The sequence below is a fragment of the Passer montanus genome, unplaced genomic scaffold, assembly GCF_014805655.1.
Source record: "Passer montanus isolate IOZ18808 unplaced genomic scaffold, ASM1480565v1 scaffold57, whole genome shotgun sequence".
Classification (NCBI taxonomy): Eukaryota; Metazoa; Chordata; class Aves; order Passeriformes; family Passeridae; genus Passer; species Passer montanus.
This window is the reverse complement of record NW_024370705.1, coordinates 1384126-1399843: the sequence shown is the minus strand read 5'-3', so window position 1 is coordinate 1399843 and position 15718 is coordinate 1384126. Positions and strand designations below refer to the sequence as shown.

At 45.9% G+C, this 15718-nt stretch overlaps 1 protein-coding gene across 9 annotated transcripts in view; it reads left to right on the top strand.

Moving 5' to 3' along the window:
• Positions 1-15718, top strand: part of MTMR3 (myotubularin related protein 3) — a 74705-nt gene that overhangs the window by 31301 nt on the left and 27686 nt on the right. For all 9 annotated transcript variants that reach the window (XM_039725940.1, XM_039725939.1, XM_039725944.1 and 6 more), the window contains 5 exons: positions 4653-4726; positions 5103-5192; positions 6650-6766; positions 12275-12357; positions 14854-15020. In XM_039725940.1, the coding sequence (XP_039581874.1) occupies positions 4724-4726; positions 5103-5192; positions 6650-6766; positions 12275-12357; positions 14854-15020 (460 nt within the window). In that variant the 5' untranslated portion in view covers positions 4653-4723. The remainder of the gene's footprint in view (positions 1-4652; positions 4727-5102; positions 5193-6649; positions 6767-12274; positions 12358-14853; positions 15021-15718) is intronic.

Here is a 15718-nt window from a genome sequence, read left to right as displayed (position 1 = left end):
AAGATGTTAGATAAAAATTAGTATTTCACTGAGTTGGAGTGTGCAGCCTTTAATTATTGAAAAAGAAGGTTCCTGACTCTTAGTTGTGTCCAAGCTTCCAACACGATTCTTTGTCCTGCTCCTATTCCTGAACAGTGTGTAAATATCCATGTTGTCAGCTGCTTCCCAGTAAATCCTGGTGAGAGTCACTCAGTCCCTGCCTGAGGTGTCAGGAAGGAGGAGAAACCTCCCTGTCAGGGACTGAGACCAGGGAAACTGAGTGTTATCCTTATCTCAGAAATTTCCTTCCACCTGCCAAAGGGGGAGAAGTGTTTTCAGCTTGCAGCAGAAGCATCTTTTGCTGAAGGTACAGCACATTCCTGAATGTTCAATTCTCAAATTTTCTAGTGTTTCTTTGCCAAAAAATTTGAATTCCAAACTTAGAGGGCAGCTGTGCCACTGTATGTAAACAGCTCAGGGGTCAACTCAGTCTGATTTTGATATTAAAATACATGGAATTCAGTCTGGATGGAGAAGGTAAGGGAGCAAAGTTAAATGCTTGGATTCTTCCTTTTTCCTCTCCGTTTTTTTTCTTTTCCTTGCTGAAAGTCCAACTGCATCTAAATATATGTGAATGTGAACAATCCTTTATTTAGCTGATCTTTTTTGTTTAGATTCACTGGCAAACAGATGGTTATTGCTACTCTTAATTATGTACATAATTTAAACCAGAAGGTACATCTGAAACAAAAGGTAATTAAGATGTTCCCACAGAAGCTGAGCAAAGTCTGAGGTTACAACCTTTGCTCATCATTTATCCTTTCAAGCAGAACATAAGGATGGAGAATTAACAAGACCATTCTCTTTTTTGACATAATTTAACACACATGAAGTTGCAGGTAAAAGGGCAGACAGTGAATTGATAACATCACCTTTTTTTGGCCTCAGTCCTGACCAAACCCAATATTTGTACCAATAAAACCAAGTTTTATTTCACTGCTCTGTGTATAAACTGGCTGCTATTTTTATGTGATCCTATTGATAAGGAGGAGCCTGAATTTAAGGCTGCTTTCCTGGCCAGGTTTTTAACTGAGCTGTGTCTGTACCTTTCCACTTCATTTCTGGAAAATGGTTTTTACTGTCAGTGCAGAGCTGCAGTTGAACAAAATGAGAATTCTCCTTCCATTCTGCAGTCCTAAAAGTGGTGTGGATCAGCCTGAGACTGGGTTTGTGCAGCCCCTTGCTGCTGGGCTGGCTTTGTCCCCAGCTGTCCCTGGAAGCAGCCTGCTGGGGAATGATGGTGGGGAGGCTTCAGGGGTTGGTGGAGGTGATGATATGAGGCATGTTCTTACTTCCAAGGCTTCTGAAGCAAGAATTGCCTTTATGAGGTGACAGCAGTCACTGGGAACCTCCTTCTGTTCCCATGGGAAGAGTTTGGTGAACTGGGAATGGTTAGCAGGCTTTGGGATAGACAGAAGTGTGGGTTCAGGTGTGCTTTGGGCTGTGCTGGGCAGTGTGTGCTGCATCCCTGCTCCCAGAGCTGTTCCCTTTTGGGCTGTGCTGGGCAGTGTGTGCTGCATCCCTGCTCCCAGAGCTGTTCCCTTTTGGGCTGTGCTGGGCAGTGTGTGCTGCATCCCTGCTCCCAGAGCTGTTCCCTTTTGGGCTGTGCTGGGCAGTGTGTGCTGCATCCCTGCTCCCAGAGCTGTTCCCTTTTGGGCTGTGCTGGGCAGTGTGTGCTGCATCCCTGCTCCCAGAGCTGTTCCCTTTTGGGCTGTGCTGGGCAGTGTGTGCTGCATCCCTGCTCCCAGAGCTGTTCCCTTTTGGGCTGTGCTGGGCAGTGTGTGCTGCATCCCTGCTCCCAGAGCTGTTCCCTTTTGGGCTGTGCTGGGCAGTGTGTGCTGCATCCCTGCTCCCAGAGCTGTTCCCTTTTGGGCTGTGCTGGGCAGTGTGTGCTGCATCCCTGCTCCCAGAGCTGTTCCCTTTTGGGCTGTGCTGGGCAGTGTGTGCTGCATCCCTGCTCCCAGAGCTGTTCCCTTTTGGGCTGTGCTGGGCAGTGTGTGCTGCATCCCTGCTCCCAGAGCTGTTCCCTTTTGGGCTGTGCTGGGCAGTGTGTGCTGCATCCCTGCTCCCAGAGCTGTTCCCTTTTGGGCTGTGCTGGGCAGTGTGTGCTGCATCCCTGCTCCCAGAGCTGTTCCCTTTTGGGCTGTGCTGGGCAGTGTGTGCTGCATCCCTGCTCCCAGAGCTGTTCCCTTTTGGGCTGTGCTGGGCAGTGTGTGCTGCATCCCTGCTCCCAGAGCTGTTCCCTTTTGGGCTGTGCTGGGCAGTGTGTGCTGCATCCCTGCTCCCAGAGCTGTTCCCTTTTGGGCTGTGCTGGGCAGTGTGTGCTGCATCCCTGCTCCCAGAGCTGTTCCTTTTCCTTTTGCTCAGCCCCGTGGCCTTGAGCTGCTGGAGGGAGCAGGCTCAGCTCGTGGATGTGGTGGGAAAGGAATGATTTCTCTCCAGGTATTCACTGTCCAGCAGCTCAGAGAGCCTCACTGTAACAATTCTGCCTTTTTGCTATTTCTGTCAGCAATTTTCAGCATTCCTTTGGTGGCAGGGAAGTTGCTGAAGTGTTTCACTGATGCCCAGCAGCAGCCAGAGCAGTGTTTGCTTTAGAACCAGTCCTATAACTTCTTGTACCATTTATCTTGGCAGCATCACCCTTTGCATCTGATAGTCCTGATCCAAACTGAAACAGGCAGATTTTTTTTTTCCACACAGCTTTCCCAAAATTCACCTTAAAAAGGAAGATTCTCACATGGAAAAAGCCACACTGTCACAGTAGAGGCTGTTCTGCATTGATTGCAGGAGTTATATTGAAACTTGGTATTTTGGGTAGTCTCTGCTGGAGGTTTATGCTGGATTTTAGGAACACAGCTGTAAGATATTTAAAAAGACTCAATTTTCTAAGCTAATACTGGTTTTATTAATATGTAGGTGGTTATATAATAAACTTATAAATTACATATATCTAATCAAACTGAAGAATGAAATATTTTTTTCCAGCATAGTGCCTACTGAAATAAAGCTTTTCCTCAGAGATACTAAGCAAGCTTCAAATTTATAATAAAGCAATTTTTTAAAATTTGGTTGGTGTTTCTTTGATAATTGTGTATGAAGCTGAAGGAGTTCCTTGAAATAACAAGGTATTTTTTATATCATATTATCCTGGAATGGTTTGGATGGGAAGGGACCTTAAAATTCATCCCATGCCCCCCCCTGCCATGGCAGGCACACCTCCCACTGTCCCAGGCTGCTCCAGCCCCAGTGTCCAGCCTGGCCTTGGGCACTGCCAGGGATCCAGGGGCAGCCACAGCTGCTCTGGGCACCCTGTGCCAGGGCCTGCCCACCCTGCCAGGGAACAATTCCTAATTCCCAATATCCCATCCATCCCTGCCCTCTGGCAGTGGGAAGCCTCTCCCCCAGTCCTGTTGCTTGAGGCCCTCTCCAGCTCTCCCAGGATTTTAAATGTACTTTTTTGCATTAATTTTTGGTGAATCCATGGCAGTTGGAGCTCGATTCTGCTCATCATTTCCCCTTTTATGTAAATATATTTACAGACACACCCATGTGAGGATTCTTGATGTGCAGCTGCTGCTCCTTTGCCCTCTGGCAGTATTCCATACCAAGCACAGGATGTGTCCAGGGCTCCCTGCAATGCTGGGAGCTGATGGATTCAAGTGGCTTTCTTTGTCAGCCTCAGGACTGATAATTTGAAATACACTTAAAAGTAAAAAGAGATATGAGCTTTGGATGTGAGCTGAGAACTGGCTGCACTCATGTGATGTATTTTCATTTGTAAGTTTGTGTGCCACAGTCTGCAAACCCCAGAATTACCTGAGTGAATCCTGGTTGAGTAGAACAGGGAAGAACCTGGATTGAAAAAGCTGAGTGTAAAATCAATCTCAAACCCAAATTGTAACTCCTGTATTACTTCAGTCATTAAGTTCTTAACTGGGTGATTTGTATAAACCTCAGGACTGTTAATATTACCAGAAAATTAGCAGATGATCAAAGCTTGTGGGGTTGTTGGGTAGTGGAGAGAGCAAGTCCCCAGCGTGGTGATCTGGAACTCTTGGAAGTGTCAGTGCAGGAAAATGGATATTTTGGTGCATCCATGGATATCCAAAATCAGCCAAAAGTGTAAAATGAGGATTTTTATCCCAATAAGAACTCCAGTTCATGTGCCATAGCTGAAACAAGCTTGTTCCAGGAGGACCCAAAGCCTGTGTTCCACACCAGATCAGCCCCAACGCTCCCTTTGCATTTGTGTCCCACGGATTTCTGATTCACCATCTGCAGGCAGCTTGGGAGAAAATTCCAGGGTATCCAGAAAAATGAACATGTTTTAATTTAAATTATATAAACACTGTTCTAATTGCTGCCTTCAGACAGGTGTTCTCCCAGCAGCACATCCAAAGGTAATTTTTCAGGATGAACAGAAGGAGCCAGACACATTTTGAAACCATTTTGGCTCTCAGGAGAGGGAGCTTCTATAGATTTCCTCTTTTCATAATTACTGTTTTCTCTCAGTTTTCTAACAGCTATATTCACAGTCTTTAAAAGTTAATTTGTATTTATTTGCTAAAAGAAAATTAATCTTATTTCATCATTATACTTTCCTGATTTTCTAGGTTTTAGTAAGTGAAGAGCTCAAAGTATTGCAAGTAAGGACGAGGATTCCTCCTCCTGCCCAGGGCCTGTCATGGTAAGCAAAGGGGCTTTGTAGGGTCTGTGCCAGAGCAGGAGAGTTTAAAGTGGGAAAAGCATTAGGGAATTAATGTTTACATGTGGGGTCACTGAGTATTAGGCATAGTGCTAATGCTTTTTTCCTAATGCTGCTATAAATCTTGCAGCTTTTAATGACTTTATTAATCAGGCTGTAGGAAGGAAACTGGCTGCTAATACCAAATGTGTTGTCTGAGGGCCCATGTTGGAGGGTTTAGAAAGTAAATTTAGTGAGTTACTGCTCCTGCAATTCTCTGGACACTTCATCCTCTGGGAGCTTTTCCTTGGCTGTGATGGCTGGGGAAGGTGGCAGCAGGTGCCAGTGCTGCAGGTGACTGTCACACTTTGTTCCTCAGGATGAAGAGACTCAGCACAGCCTTGAATGCATCCAGGCTAATCAGATTTTTCCCAGGAAGCAGCTGATCCGAGAGGATGAGAACCTTCAGGTAATCACCACACTGCTCCTGGTCAGATCCCACTGCCTCCAGTTGGTTGTGGATTCTCTGGCCTCTCCTCTAGAAGTTTAATTCACAGTTAGCGCAGAAACTCGTTTTCTCTGGTGGTGGGACAGAGAACTTTGACATTTTATTACAAGAAATTCCTTCAAGTGTCTGAAAAATATCACTGTTACCTGTTTACTGATTCCAAAGGTAGGGTTTTATTCCATAGTTAAGAACTCTGTTTTGAAAAAGCAGTACTAAGCTGATTAAACACTGCCTTGGCACCTGGTTATTATGAAGCCAAAAGTCTTCTGTTGCACAAAAAGAGATCTTTTTAAATTTCTTTATTTTCCAAAGCTCATTTTGAAATCAGTTTAGTTCAAATGATTTACCATAGAGTCATGGAATAGTTTGAGTTGAAAAGGACTTTAAAGCCCATCCAGTGCCACCCCTGCCATGGCAGGGACACCTCCCACTGTCCCAGGCTGCTCCAAGCCCCAGTGTCCAGCCTGGCCTTGGGCACTGCCAGGGATCCAGGGGCAGCCACAGCTGCTCTGGGCACCCTGTGCCAGGGCCTGCCCACCCTGCCAGGGAACAATTCCTAATTCCCAGTATTCCATCCATCCCTGCCCTCTGGCAGTGGGAGCCATTCCCTGTGTCCTGTCCCTCCATCCCTTGTCCCCAGTCCCTCTCCAGCTGAGCACCCCCAGCCTGACTGTCCATGGAGACACTCTTGCATCAACTGAAGAGTTTCATTGTAATACAAAGTATTTTTATTTGATTCAAGCTACTTCGGTGTAAAACCATATCACTTTCAAGTTGGGCATTTTCACTTCTACCCAGCTCAATTAAACTGGGCTTAAGTCACGTTTTAATTAACCAGTGGCAGTTTCCATGTGTGGTGTAATGAACTGCAGGTTTCTGACTTTATAAAGCAGCAGCTTCTCATGCATTTTCATATTTACTGTGAGAAATAGGGAGCAAAAAGTTTGGTTTGTCCAAGCTCAGCTTTGTAGCATTTAGGGATCCAGCCTAGGCTGGTTACCTGAGCTTGCTGGGTGAATAGTGGGGAAATAGCAGGGAACATTATTCATCCTGGATGTTTTGCCTACTTTAGGATGAATTTAATAACATTATGGAAATGCCACTCTCCATTAAGTAAGGAGTGCGAGCATAAATCAAGGGCTTTGTCAGCCTGCTTGCCAAAATGTGAGGATATTTTTCATAAAAATTCATTGCTTTCCCTGACCAGGCACTTACCACTCAGGAAAAGTAACATAAAATAAGGGCTCATTTAAGAAGAAGGTTGCAATTAACCTCGGAGCCAACCTTACCTGATGTTCCTCCTTAGCAGCAATAACAGGGCTGAATTCTGAGCAGGCTCTGTTTGATTTCTTGTGCTGCAGGAGGGGCAGATTTTTGGGAAATGGTGTCTGGAATGAGCTTTTGCTGCCCTTCTGCAGGTGCCGTTCATTGAGCTCCACGGGGAGAGCACGGAGTACGTGGGCCGAGCAGAGGATGCCATCATTGCCCTGTCCAACTACAGGCTCCACATCAAATTCAAGGAATCTGTTGTGAATGTGAGTGTTCTGATCTCAGTGGAAATAACAGAATTTGGGATAAGAGTACAGTGATCCTCGCCTTTTAAGAACGAAAAATCTTTTTCTGATGTTCAGATTGATTTTTCAGTGATGATAAATACATATTTAGGCACCAAAGGCTGACTCAGCAGCTCTGAAAATCAGATGTCATATGGAAATGTCACATCCCTCAACCTTCACACCTGGCTGTATCAGCCACCTGTTGTTCCCAAGCTCAGTGGGGAGAAATAGTCAGTCTTCCCAGGGGCTTTTGGAGCACCTGAACCTGATTTGTGCCTTGCTTGGAGCTTCAGAAGGTGGGAGTGGGTTCAGCTGCTGGAAGTTCTGTGCCAGATATTGAGTGGTTTGAGTGCAGTCTTTGATGTAACAGCTCAGGAGTGGGACCTCACCTTCAATGCATTTCTTGAGGGAATTTTATTCCTTTAAATGGTTCCATCTCCACCTCCTCTGGTGGCAGACACAGTTAAATGGGTGTTGGACAGTCCTGGGCAGTGCTTGATGCTCACACAGACCAGTCTCACCAGCTGGGGACATTTCCAGTGTGGAAATCAAGAGTGTCCTGAGGAATGCCAGGCAGTGATGGAGTTGCTTTATTAGAGCATGAACTTCACTTCCTGTCCTTTGGACAATTAGGGATATTGCTTTATAGGGATTTTCAGTTCAATGTTTTTGAGCATAGCAGGAATTGATGTTTTTTCAAATCACGTTCCCTGATTGTGTTCAGGGAAGAGTCCACAGAAGCTTGTGACTATTCCCATGTTAATTTTTCTTCCCTGACTTTCACATGCAGTGTTCTGTCCTCTCATTCTGTGTGATATCTCATTATCATCAGCATCATTAACCAGGAATAATCAGAGTATGAGGTAGAGCAGAATATAAATAATTCTTTGTAACCATATATGACTGTCACTAACAACTTCCTAAGAACTCCACTGAAATCCACAGCAGGGAGGGCTTGGGATGTCTTTAAGGATAAAACATTCTTCAGTTATTAAAAACCATATTTAAATAATTAATTTTGGTAGTAGTGATCCTTTTGGTTATTGTTGACCAAAATTCTTGTTCAGATGGTGATTTTCTAATTCAAATCTTCACTGAGTAGTTTTTGATTGAGTTCATCTTGATTCTTTCCTGCTGTTTTTATGTCACCACAGCTGTTCAGCAAATACCTGTAAGGTATTCTTCATTCTGGGCTGTGGCTTTTCCCTCTTGTTTTGTTACAATTCCCTGGCTGTGGAAATGGTCCTGTGACACCTCATTGAGCAGCACAGGGCTCCAGATCACCTGGGCTGGGAAAGAAATCCGTTCAAAGTTGTTAATGTTCCCATTGCAAGAGTGCAGAAAGGGGCTGCGTGTGGAGATCTTTCCCATGGATAATTTCCTAGATCTCACTGCTAATAGGAACACGGTGTTTCAAATGCAAAAACAAAAGGTTCCACAGACCATGCATAACTTGGGGGATTAGGACATTCAGGGGTGTTGACTTACATTTATCCACAGGATAAAAGTGCAGACTCAACAGGGATCTCTTGGTGCATGAGGGAGGTTTGGTTCCCAGGCCCAAATCTATTGATTCCTTAAGAAAATGTCAGACTTTGCAGCTGCTGAGTGTTTCTGTCTAATCACTTTCCTCCCTGTAAGCTAATTGCATTGATGGGAGAATTAACATTTTAGTGGAGTTTGTGGAAGCATGGATTGCATGTAATCTCTTTCCAGTGGTGGATTTTGGACACAGTACCAAAGGAGTGTCATGATGGGGGGAATTTGATGAGGAGCTGAGTTTTAGTGTGAGCTTCCCCTTGCTTGGAAAAGTGGTTGGATTGGGATATTCCTTGTGGCCATGGCTGCTGTGGTTCATCCCTGCTGGAGAGTGGCATAATCCTTGTCTTGTCCTCGGGCCCTGCTGTCCAAATTCTTCATACTCAGAGCACAACTTCTTCCAAATTCTTCATACTCAGAGCTGTGAGGCAAGAGGGGACTCAGAGGTGGCCTTCAAGACAGATCCAAGGTGTCATCAGCTGTAATTAAAAGCACAATTTGCTTCAGACACTCCTTGTGGGTTCCATGAAGCCAGGGAGGGATTCAGCTCCCTCTAGGCTGGAGCCCTTCAGAGCTGTCCTGGCACCCTCAGTACCTCCCTGTGCCACCCCATCCCACGCTCCAGGACACCCAGCCTTGGCCCTGTGCTTGTTAAGGCCACAACCAGCACCATAACCCTGACATTACTGCAGCTCTGAGCTGGGAAAACGAGGAGGAAATCCCAGTTCCTGCTCCCAGGGCCTGGGTGCCACGAGGGTGGCACCTGCACAGGTTTGGGCCAAGTGGGCACAGGGAGGGTCTGTAGCAGGGTCACTGGTGCTTGCAGCAGCCTGGCTGTGACCCACTGCATCCCACTGGGAATTGTGGCATGGATTGGGCTGTTGGGGGGGTTGTTACAGCACTGAAAATGTAACTTGTGCTTTTTCTAACTACAGAGCTGTAATTCTCTAAATATATCTTGTACTGCTCTTAGATAACAGACAGCTCCAGCCATCAAAATAATTTTAAAAACCCCTCAAAAAAAAAAGTTGGAGTTGTAGAATGTTGCTTTTATTTAAAATGAGATAATTTTAAATAGAGACAGTGGGGAGATGCTGCAAGAGCAGGGTGCTCCTGTACTCCCTATAATGGGATGTAATTTGCCTCAGATAACAATGCATGTTTATTCTTATAAAAGCAAAAATGATTGCTTTCCCTGCCTGGTTTCCATGCCATTATTAGAGGGAAGTGCCTGCAGATAGAATTGATGGCTCTTCCAGGAACGGGCTCTGGGTGTCGGACTGGCACAGCCTGAAGGATGGGCACTGGGAAGGGAAGGTTATCAGGGAGGGAGCAATGACAGCAGATAATTCCACAGAGCTTTGCTGCGGGAAGAATAATGGCCAGCAAGGAGATTGAAAACACAAGAGGACCACAGGAGAGATTTTTATGACTGGGAAGGAAAATTAAAAAGATTAATGAGAAGGTTGTCCTGAAGAAAAAGCTGCAGATTGTGGGGGAATCACAGGTGGGCTGGAGGAGGGGAATGGATGGCTGGGGAGCAGAGGGCACGGGGAAAGGGCAGGGAACAAGGAGTGACTTTGGAAGAAGGAAATTAAAAATAATGCAGGAGGAGAAGAATTAGTTTGTCATTAGAGTGCAGACAGAAAGAAGAGGAGCCACAAGCAGAATGCCAGGAGGAGGGAAAAGGTGGAGATCTGCTTAAATGAAGATGGACATGAGAAAAAAACCAGAATAAAACAGAGCTTGGGGAATAAAAAGATAGCAGACAAAGCAGCACTGGACTTAAAAAGCAAGTCTGGAATCTTGATTCAGCTGGGAAAGATGCATTACTTTCCATTTTGGTGCCATTTAACTCAGTGGTAGATTTAAATAAGTTATTTTATAACCATTTAAGTTGGAAAAGCCCTCCCAAGCTATCGAGTCCATCCTGTGCCCAATGCCCACCTTGTCCCCAGCCCAGAGCACTGAGTGCCACATCCAGTCCTTCCTTGGGCACCCCCAGGGATGGGGACTCCCTGGGGAGTCCCTGCCAAGGCCTGAGCACCCTTTCCATGGAGAAATTCCTCCTGGGAGTTATTGGTAGGGCTGTGTGGGGCTGTCCAGTCATGAAGACAGACTGGAAGATTCTCCAGTCTGAGCTCCACTCCTGTGCATTGATCAGACAAACTCTGACAATTTACCTGCCTGGCAGCCTGGGGTCAGGCAGGAGGAGGCTTGGAAGGAAGGAGCAGGTGGAATGCAGGGATCAGCTGTGGGACAGAGCCCTTGCTGTGTGCTGCACTTCAGTTCAGCCCTGCTGCCTTGCTGGGCTCAGCCACAGTCAGGCTGAGCTTAGGGGGTCTCACAGGAGGGATTCCTCCTTTCCTGCCCCCTTCTTGTCACTGGTTGTGTCACAGATCTCAGCTAGTGACAGTGCTGAAAACATGGCCAGAAATTCAAGCTTCAGCTTTATTTAAAATCCAGATTTGAAAACACAAACTACTGGGCTGTGGAGTCAGACACCCTCCTGCCAAGTCCTGTCCCTGGGTTTTCTGTCATTTAATGTCCAGTTACAACAGAAGGAGCAGAGTGTGTCCCTGGGCACAGCAGGGGAGGGTGGGTGGCTCCAGAGCTGCCTCTGGCTCTGGTCTGACAGGGGCAAGGGAAAGGCTGAGCATTAAAACATCCCTGCCTGTTGTACCTGGGGGCTGTGAGCTCTGGGCAGTGGTTTGAGAACGCTCTGGGCTCTGTCTGAGCTGTGCCTGCCTTCCCAGAGCCTGCAGAGCTCTCATCCCTCTCCTGGGCTCAGCATCTGCCCTGAGCTCACTGCAGGCATCTCCCTGCTTGGAGGAGCTTTTCTCTTGGTTTGTATTTTTGAGATATCCCTTTTCCATGCCTGCTGGTTTTAGTTAATTTCCTTTTTTTCATTCCACCAAAATGAGGTACTTTTTGAGCTTTGTGGTGCCTGAGAAGAAGCTGTCTTGGTTCCTTATCCTGGAGCTTTGATTGGAGGTGACCTTCAAGGGCTTCCCCAAGCATGTGGAGAAGCCCTGGCTCTTCCAGCCACATCTTGCAGGCCCCAAGCCAGACCTTCAGCTGCTGCATCTTAGTCCTGTGATGGCAAAAATCAGAGTCTTGGAATGTTAGAGGTTTTAAGCAGAGGTTTTGTTGCCTTGTGCAATGTCCATATAATCTACTAAACAATTCAAACAGCTTTGTGCTTCACGTTAATGACAGGTATTATCTAAATTTAGACAGTTATTTATGACTTCTGTTCATTGAAGGCAGTAATCATTTGCCCATCTCAGATAAAGTTCCAAAAGTAATACTGAAAATGAATATTTTCGTCCTGTGGGTTTTCTCCTCTTTAAAGGTACTTGCATGTGCTCTCATGTGTTGCCTGACCAACCTGCTGCTGGTTACACATACCAGCAAACAGAAGTGTCTATAACTGCACTTTAACTGGGAAAGATTTAGCATTATCACTCTAAATTTGGCTGCTTCCATTACAAGTGTTGCTCTAAACAGGCCAAAGGGTTTTTCCCTGAGGAGGAAATATTGGATATTGCCATAGAAAAACATCCAGGCTGCAGAAATCTGTTAAGGGGATCTTGCTTAGCTGCTCTTTTTGAACACCATCAGCTAAAAATATATTAAGATTCCTAAATGTAGATCTATAAGAGAGAAAACTGCTTCCATGAGGGAGGAGCTGAGTTTCTGCTGCCTTTCCTGCAGCCTTCTCAGGTGTTCCCATGGGATCCCTTAAGGCTTTTGGACTGCACAGGACTGGAGCTGGAATATGAATACCTGGTACCAAACCTCAGAGCTGCTGAAGTAATTCCTTGTGCATTCATTTGCTTTCCTCTCTTCAGACTTCATGTAGCCTGCAATAAATCCTTGTGAGATATGCAAAGAAATTGCTGTCAGTGCTGCAGAAATGAAATAATCTGGTGTGTTTAATTGCAGGTTCCATTGCAGCTCATTGAGAGTGTGGAGTGCCGGGATATATTCCAGCTTCATTTGACTTGCAAGGACTGCAAGGTTATCAGGTAGGAGAGGCTCAGTGTTAAAGGGGGGATTGACTTTCCACATGCCATGGGCAGCTGGGATGGTTCAAGGAAATGGGGTTTCTCCATTTCCCTCAGAAGCTTTTTATTTTGTCTGATTTTTATACAAGGAGGGCTGTGTGTCTCATTGTTGTGATTCAGGCCAGCAGCAAACCTTGCTGTGAGCCCACATGGCTGATCTTTGTTTTGTTCTGAAATTCATTTCAGTCTCACTGTGTTGTCCCTGCTTTGCAATCAGTTAGAATACATTGCTTCAATATATTATAGTTATATCAGTATTTCCATATCAATAGGTACAGAAATAGATAAAGCCATTGATACACACATTGTAAATGAGTTTTATCAAGATTTGGGGTTTGGAGGCTTCACCCACCCTGCATTCTCAACACCTGTGAGAGTACAGTCACTATCCTTGAGGCATGGCAACCTCCTGGGAAAGAAAATGAGGGCATGAGGGAAGAGAAAGGAAAGAAGGTGGTAAATCCAGGTGTGCAGGCAGCAGTAACTCCTGGCTGTCCTTCCCCACACTCCAGCTCTCTGAGCTGCCCACCCTGAGCTGCTCCTCACTGGGGTTTTTTTTAAAACTTTTCTGCTGCAGAAATTAATTTTGATCTATGAACTTTAATTAAGAAGAAAGGAACATTTCTTTTTGATTAAATGTTTGCTGGCTGTACCTTTTGTGTAATGAAAGGAGCCCCAGCCATCTCCGAGCACTCAGAATGTTTAACAGGTCAGCTGCTTCCTGAAAGGCTGTTTTTTCACCAGGACTGATTTTACTTTAGAGGTAATATTTAGTTTAATTTGAATTCAATGTTTAACTTCCTCTTCACTTGTAGCTCTTGACATTTAAGAAAGTCACCCTTCTTCCCTACATTAATTTGTTTTTTCCCTTCAATCGTAGAATGAATACAAATTATTTGTGTTTTTGCCATCATTATCAATTTTCTCTCAAAATTGCATCTCCAAGACTGAGGATTTGGTGATGGTTGTGAGATGGTGAAGTCTGGGACTGAGACAGAAGAGTTAGAATATATTCTTGTTCTTTTTCATGAGCAAACTTTGTATTTTGAGAATAGAATTCAAGTGGAGATAATACTTGCTATTTACACCACTAACTTCAAAAGAATTTAGAAGGAATTTAAGGTGAGATGTATCTTGTCTGAGTGTGGATGTTTAATAGAGAATTATCCTGTCTCAGTGAGTAGTCTGGGCTTGCTTTACAGTCAGTGATGGGAAATAAATAAACACCTCAGGCTGCAGTTCCTCACAGCTCTAGAGAGATGTTGGACATGGCTTTTCCCTTCCACGTTGTGGCTCTGAGCTATTTGCAGGTAGGGGAGATAAATCTGCCCCGAGGGAATGCAGATGCCATCATTAACCAGGACTGAGCAGAATGGAAATACTTGGGCAGTATTTAATAACTATAAAATCTTAAAGAAAAACATCAGAGCAAAATAAATCACTGGTTTATTTCCACTCTTTTACTCTAAAGAGCCCAGGAACCCTCTTTGAAAAGAAAAGCTAAAGTAATTTTAATGCACTGCTTTGAAGATTGGTTTCTCCTGTGCAGGGAATATTCTCCCTGCTTGTTGCTAGTCTGTAACATTGGGCAAAGCTCAGACAGTGCTTCCCAACAAAGCCAACAAAGAAAGAGAAGGGTTTCAAAGGGACCTTAAAACCCATCTCATTCCACCATGGACACCATGTCTTGCCAAGGGCAGGACACCTTCCACCAGCCCACATTGTTCCAAGCCCTGTCCAGCCTGGACTTGGGCATTGCCAGGGGCAGCCACAGCTGCTCTGGGCACCCTGTGCCAGGGCCTGCCCACCCTGCCAGGGAACAATTCCTAATTCCCAGTATCACATCCATCCCTGCCCTCTGGCAGTGGAAGCCATTCCCTGTGTCCTGTCCCTCCATCCCTTGTCCCCAGTCCCTCTCCAGCTCTCCTGGAGCCCCTTCAGGCCCTGCAAGGGGCTCTGAGCTCTCCCTGGAGCCTTCTCCTCTCCAGGTGAGCACGCCCAGAACAGGCTCTCCCAGCCTGTTCTTGTTGGCAGGACTGTGCTTATAGTTCTATTATGTAGATTACAATGTGTGGGAGAGTTTTCTGAGTTTCCCCCTGATCCAGCAGTCAGAAGGGGCTGTAACACATTCCTGTCTTTGACCTGCATGATCTTTCCTTGGTTTTATATGTAACACATGGAGAAATGTCCCCCTTATTCCTGGCAGGGCACACCCTGGTTATCCCCAGTCACAGAATGTTGCTGCTCAGTCAGTCCTGACTCCTTAAGTGTTTCTTTATCATTCCACAGGTTTCATTTTATTTCCCGTTAGAGTGCACATGGAAGCAGAACTAAGTTGTCAATAAGGTGTTTATCCTCACTTTGTGCTCTCACAGAGCTTTTCATGCTCAGCCTGTCACCTTCTAGAGTGTCTTCTCCTACTGCAAGTTACCCATGGGATGTTTGTCTCTGGGCCAGGTGTCAGTTCTCCACCTTTGAGCAGTGTCAGGACTGGCTGAAGAGGCTGAACAATGCCATCCGCCCCCCGTCCAAGATCGAGGACCTGTTCTCCTTCGCCTACCACGCCTGGTGCATGGAGGTTTATGCCAGTGAGAAGGAGCAGCACGGGGACTTGTGTCGGCCAGGTACGTGGGGACAGCCTGGGGATCCCCAGAGCAGCCCTGGATATCCCCAGGGAGTTACTGGGCTGGGTTTGATTCAGTCACTCAGGTGTGGAACCAGCAGCATGTCGTTCACCACTGCAGCAGATTTCAGTCTAAACCATTCTGGGTTGATTGTCACATTTTTTGTCTGGAACACTGATCTCCAAGATGGATGTTGGGGAAGAGAAGGGAGCCCCTGAGCTACTCCTGGGTTCATTCACAGCCACAGGCAGTGATCTTTTTCAGTGGAATACCATTCTTGCTGCAGGGCTTTTGAAGCCCACAAGTAAATAAAAGCTCCAGCTTGGCATGCTGGTGGTTGTAGCACTTGGTTGAGTATAAGAAATCAGATTTCAGGCACTCTGTGATCTCCTGTCAGTCACAATTCACTGCCTCAGGGAAGTGTCCCAGTTACCAGGCTGAGAGATATTCCTGGGATTCTGTCCTTGCTGCTGAAGCTGCTCTGGAGCCTGGCACAGGCTCTCGTGTCTGTGGTCTCTGGGGAGGAGCAGGGATCACACAGTGGCAGGAGGAGCTCCCTGGCCCTGTTCCTGTTCACACACTTCATTAGCAACTTCTGGAAAATGCCAAAAATCTCCTCAGAGCAGAGTTTCACACCCAGGGCTTTTCCCTCTTTACTCAATTTGGGAAATGGGAGCTGGCAGATGTGTGGAAGTCTT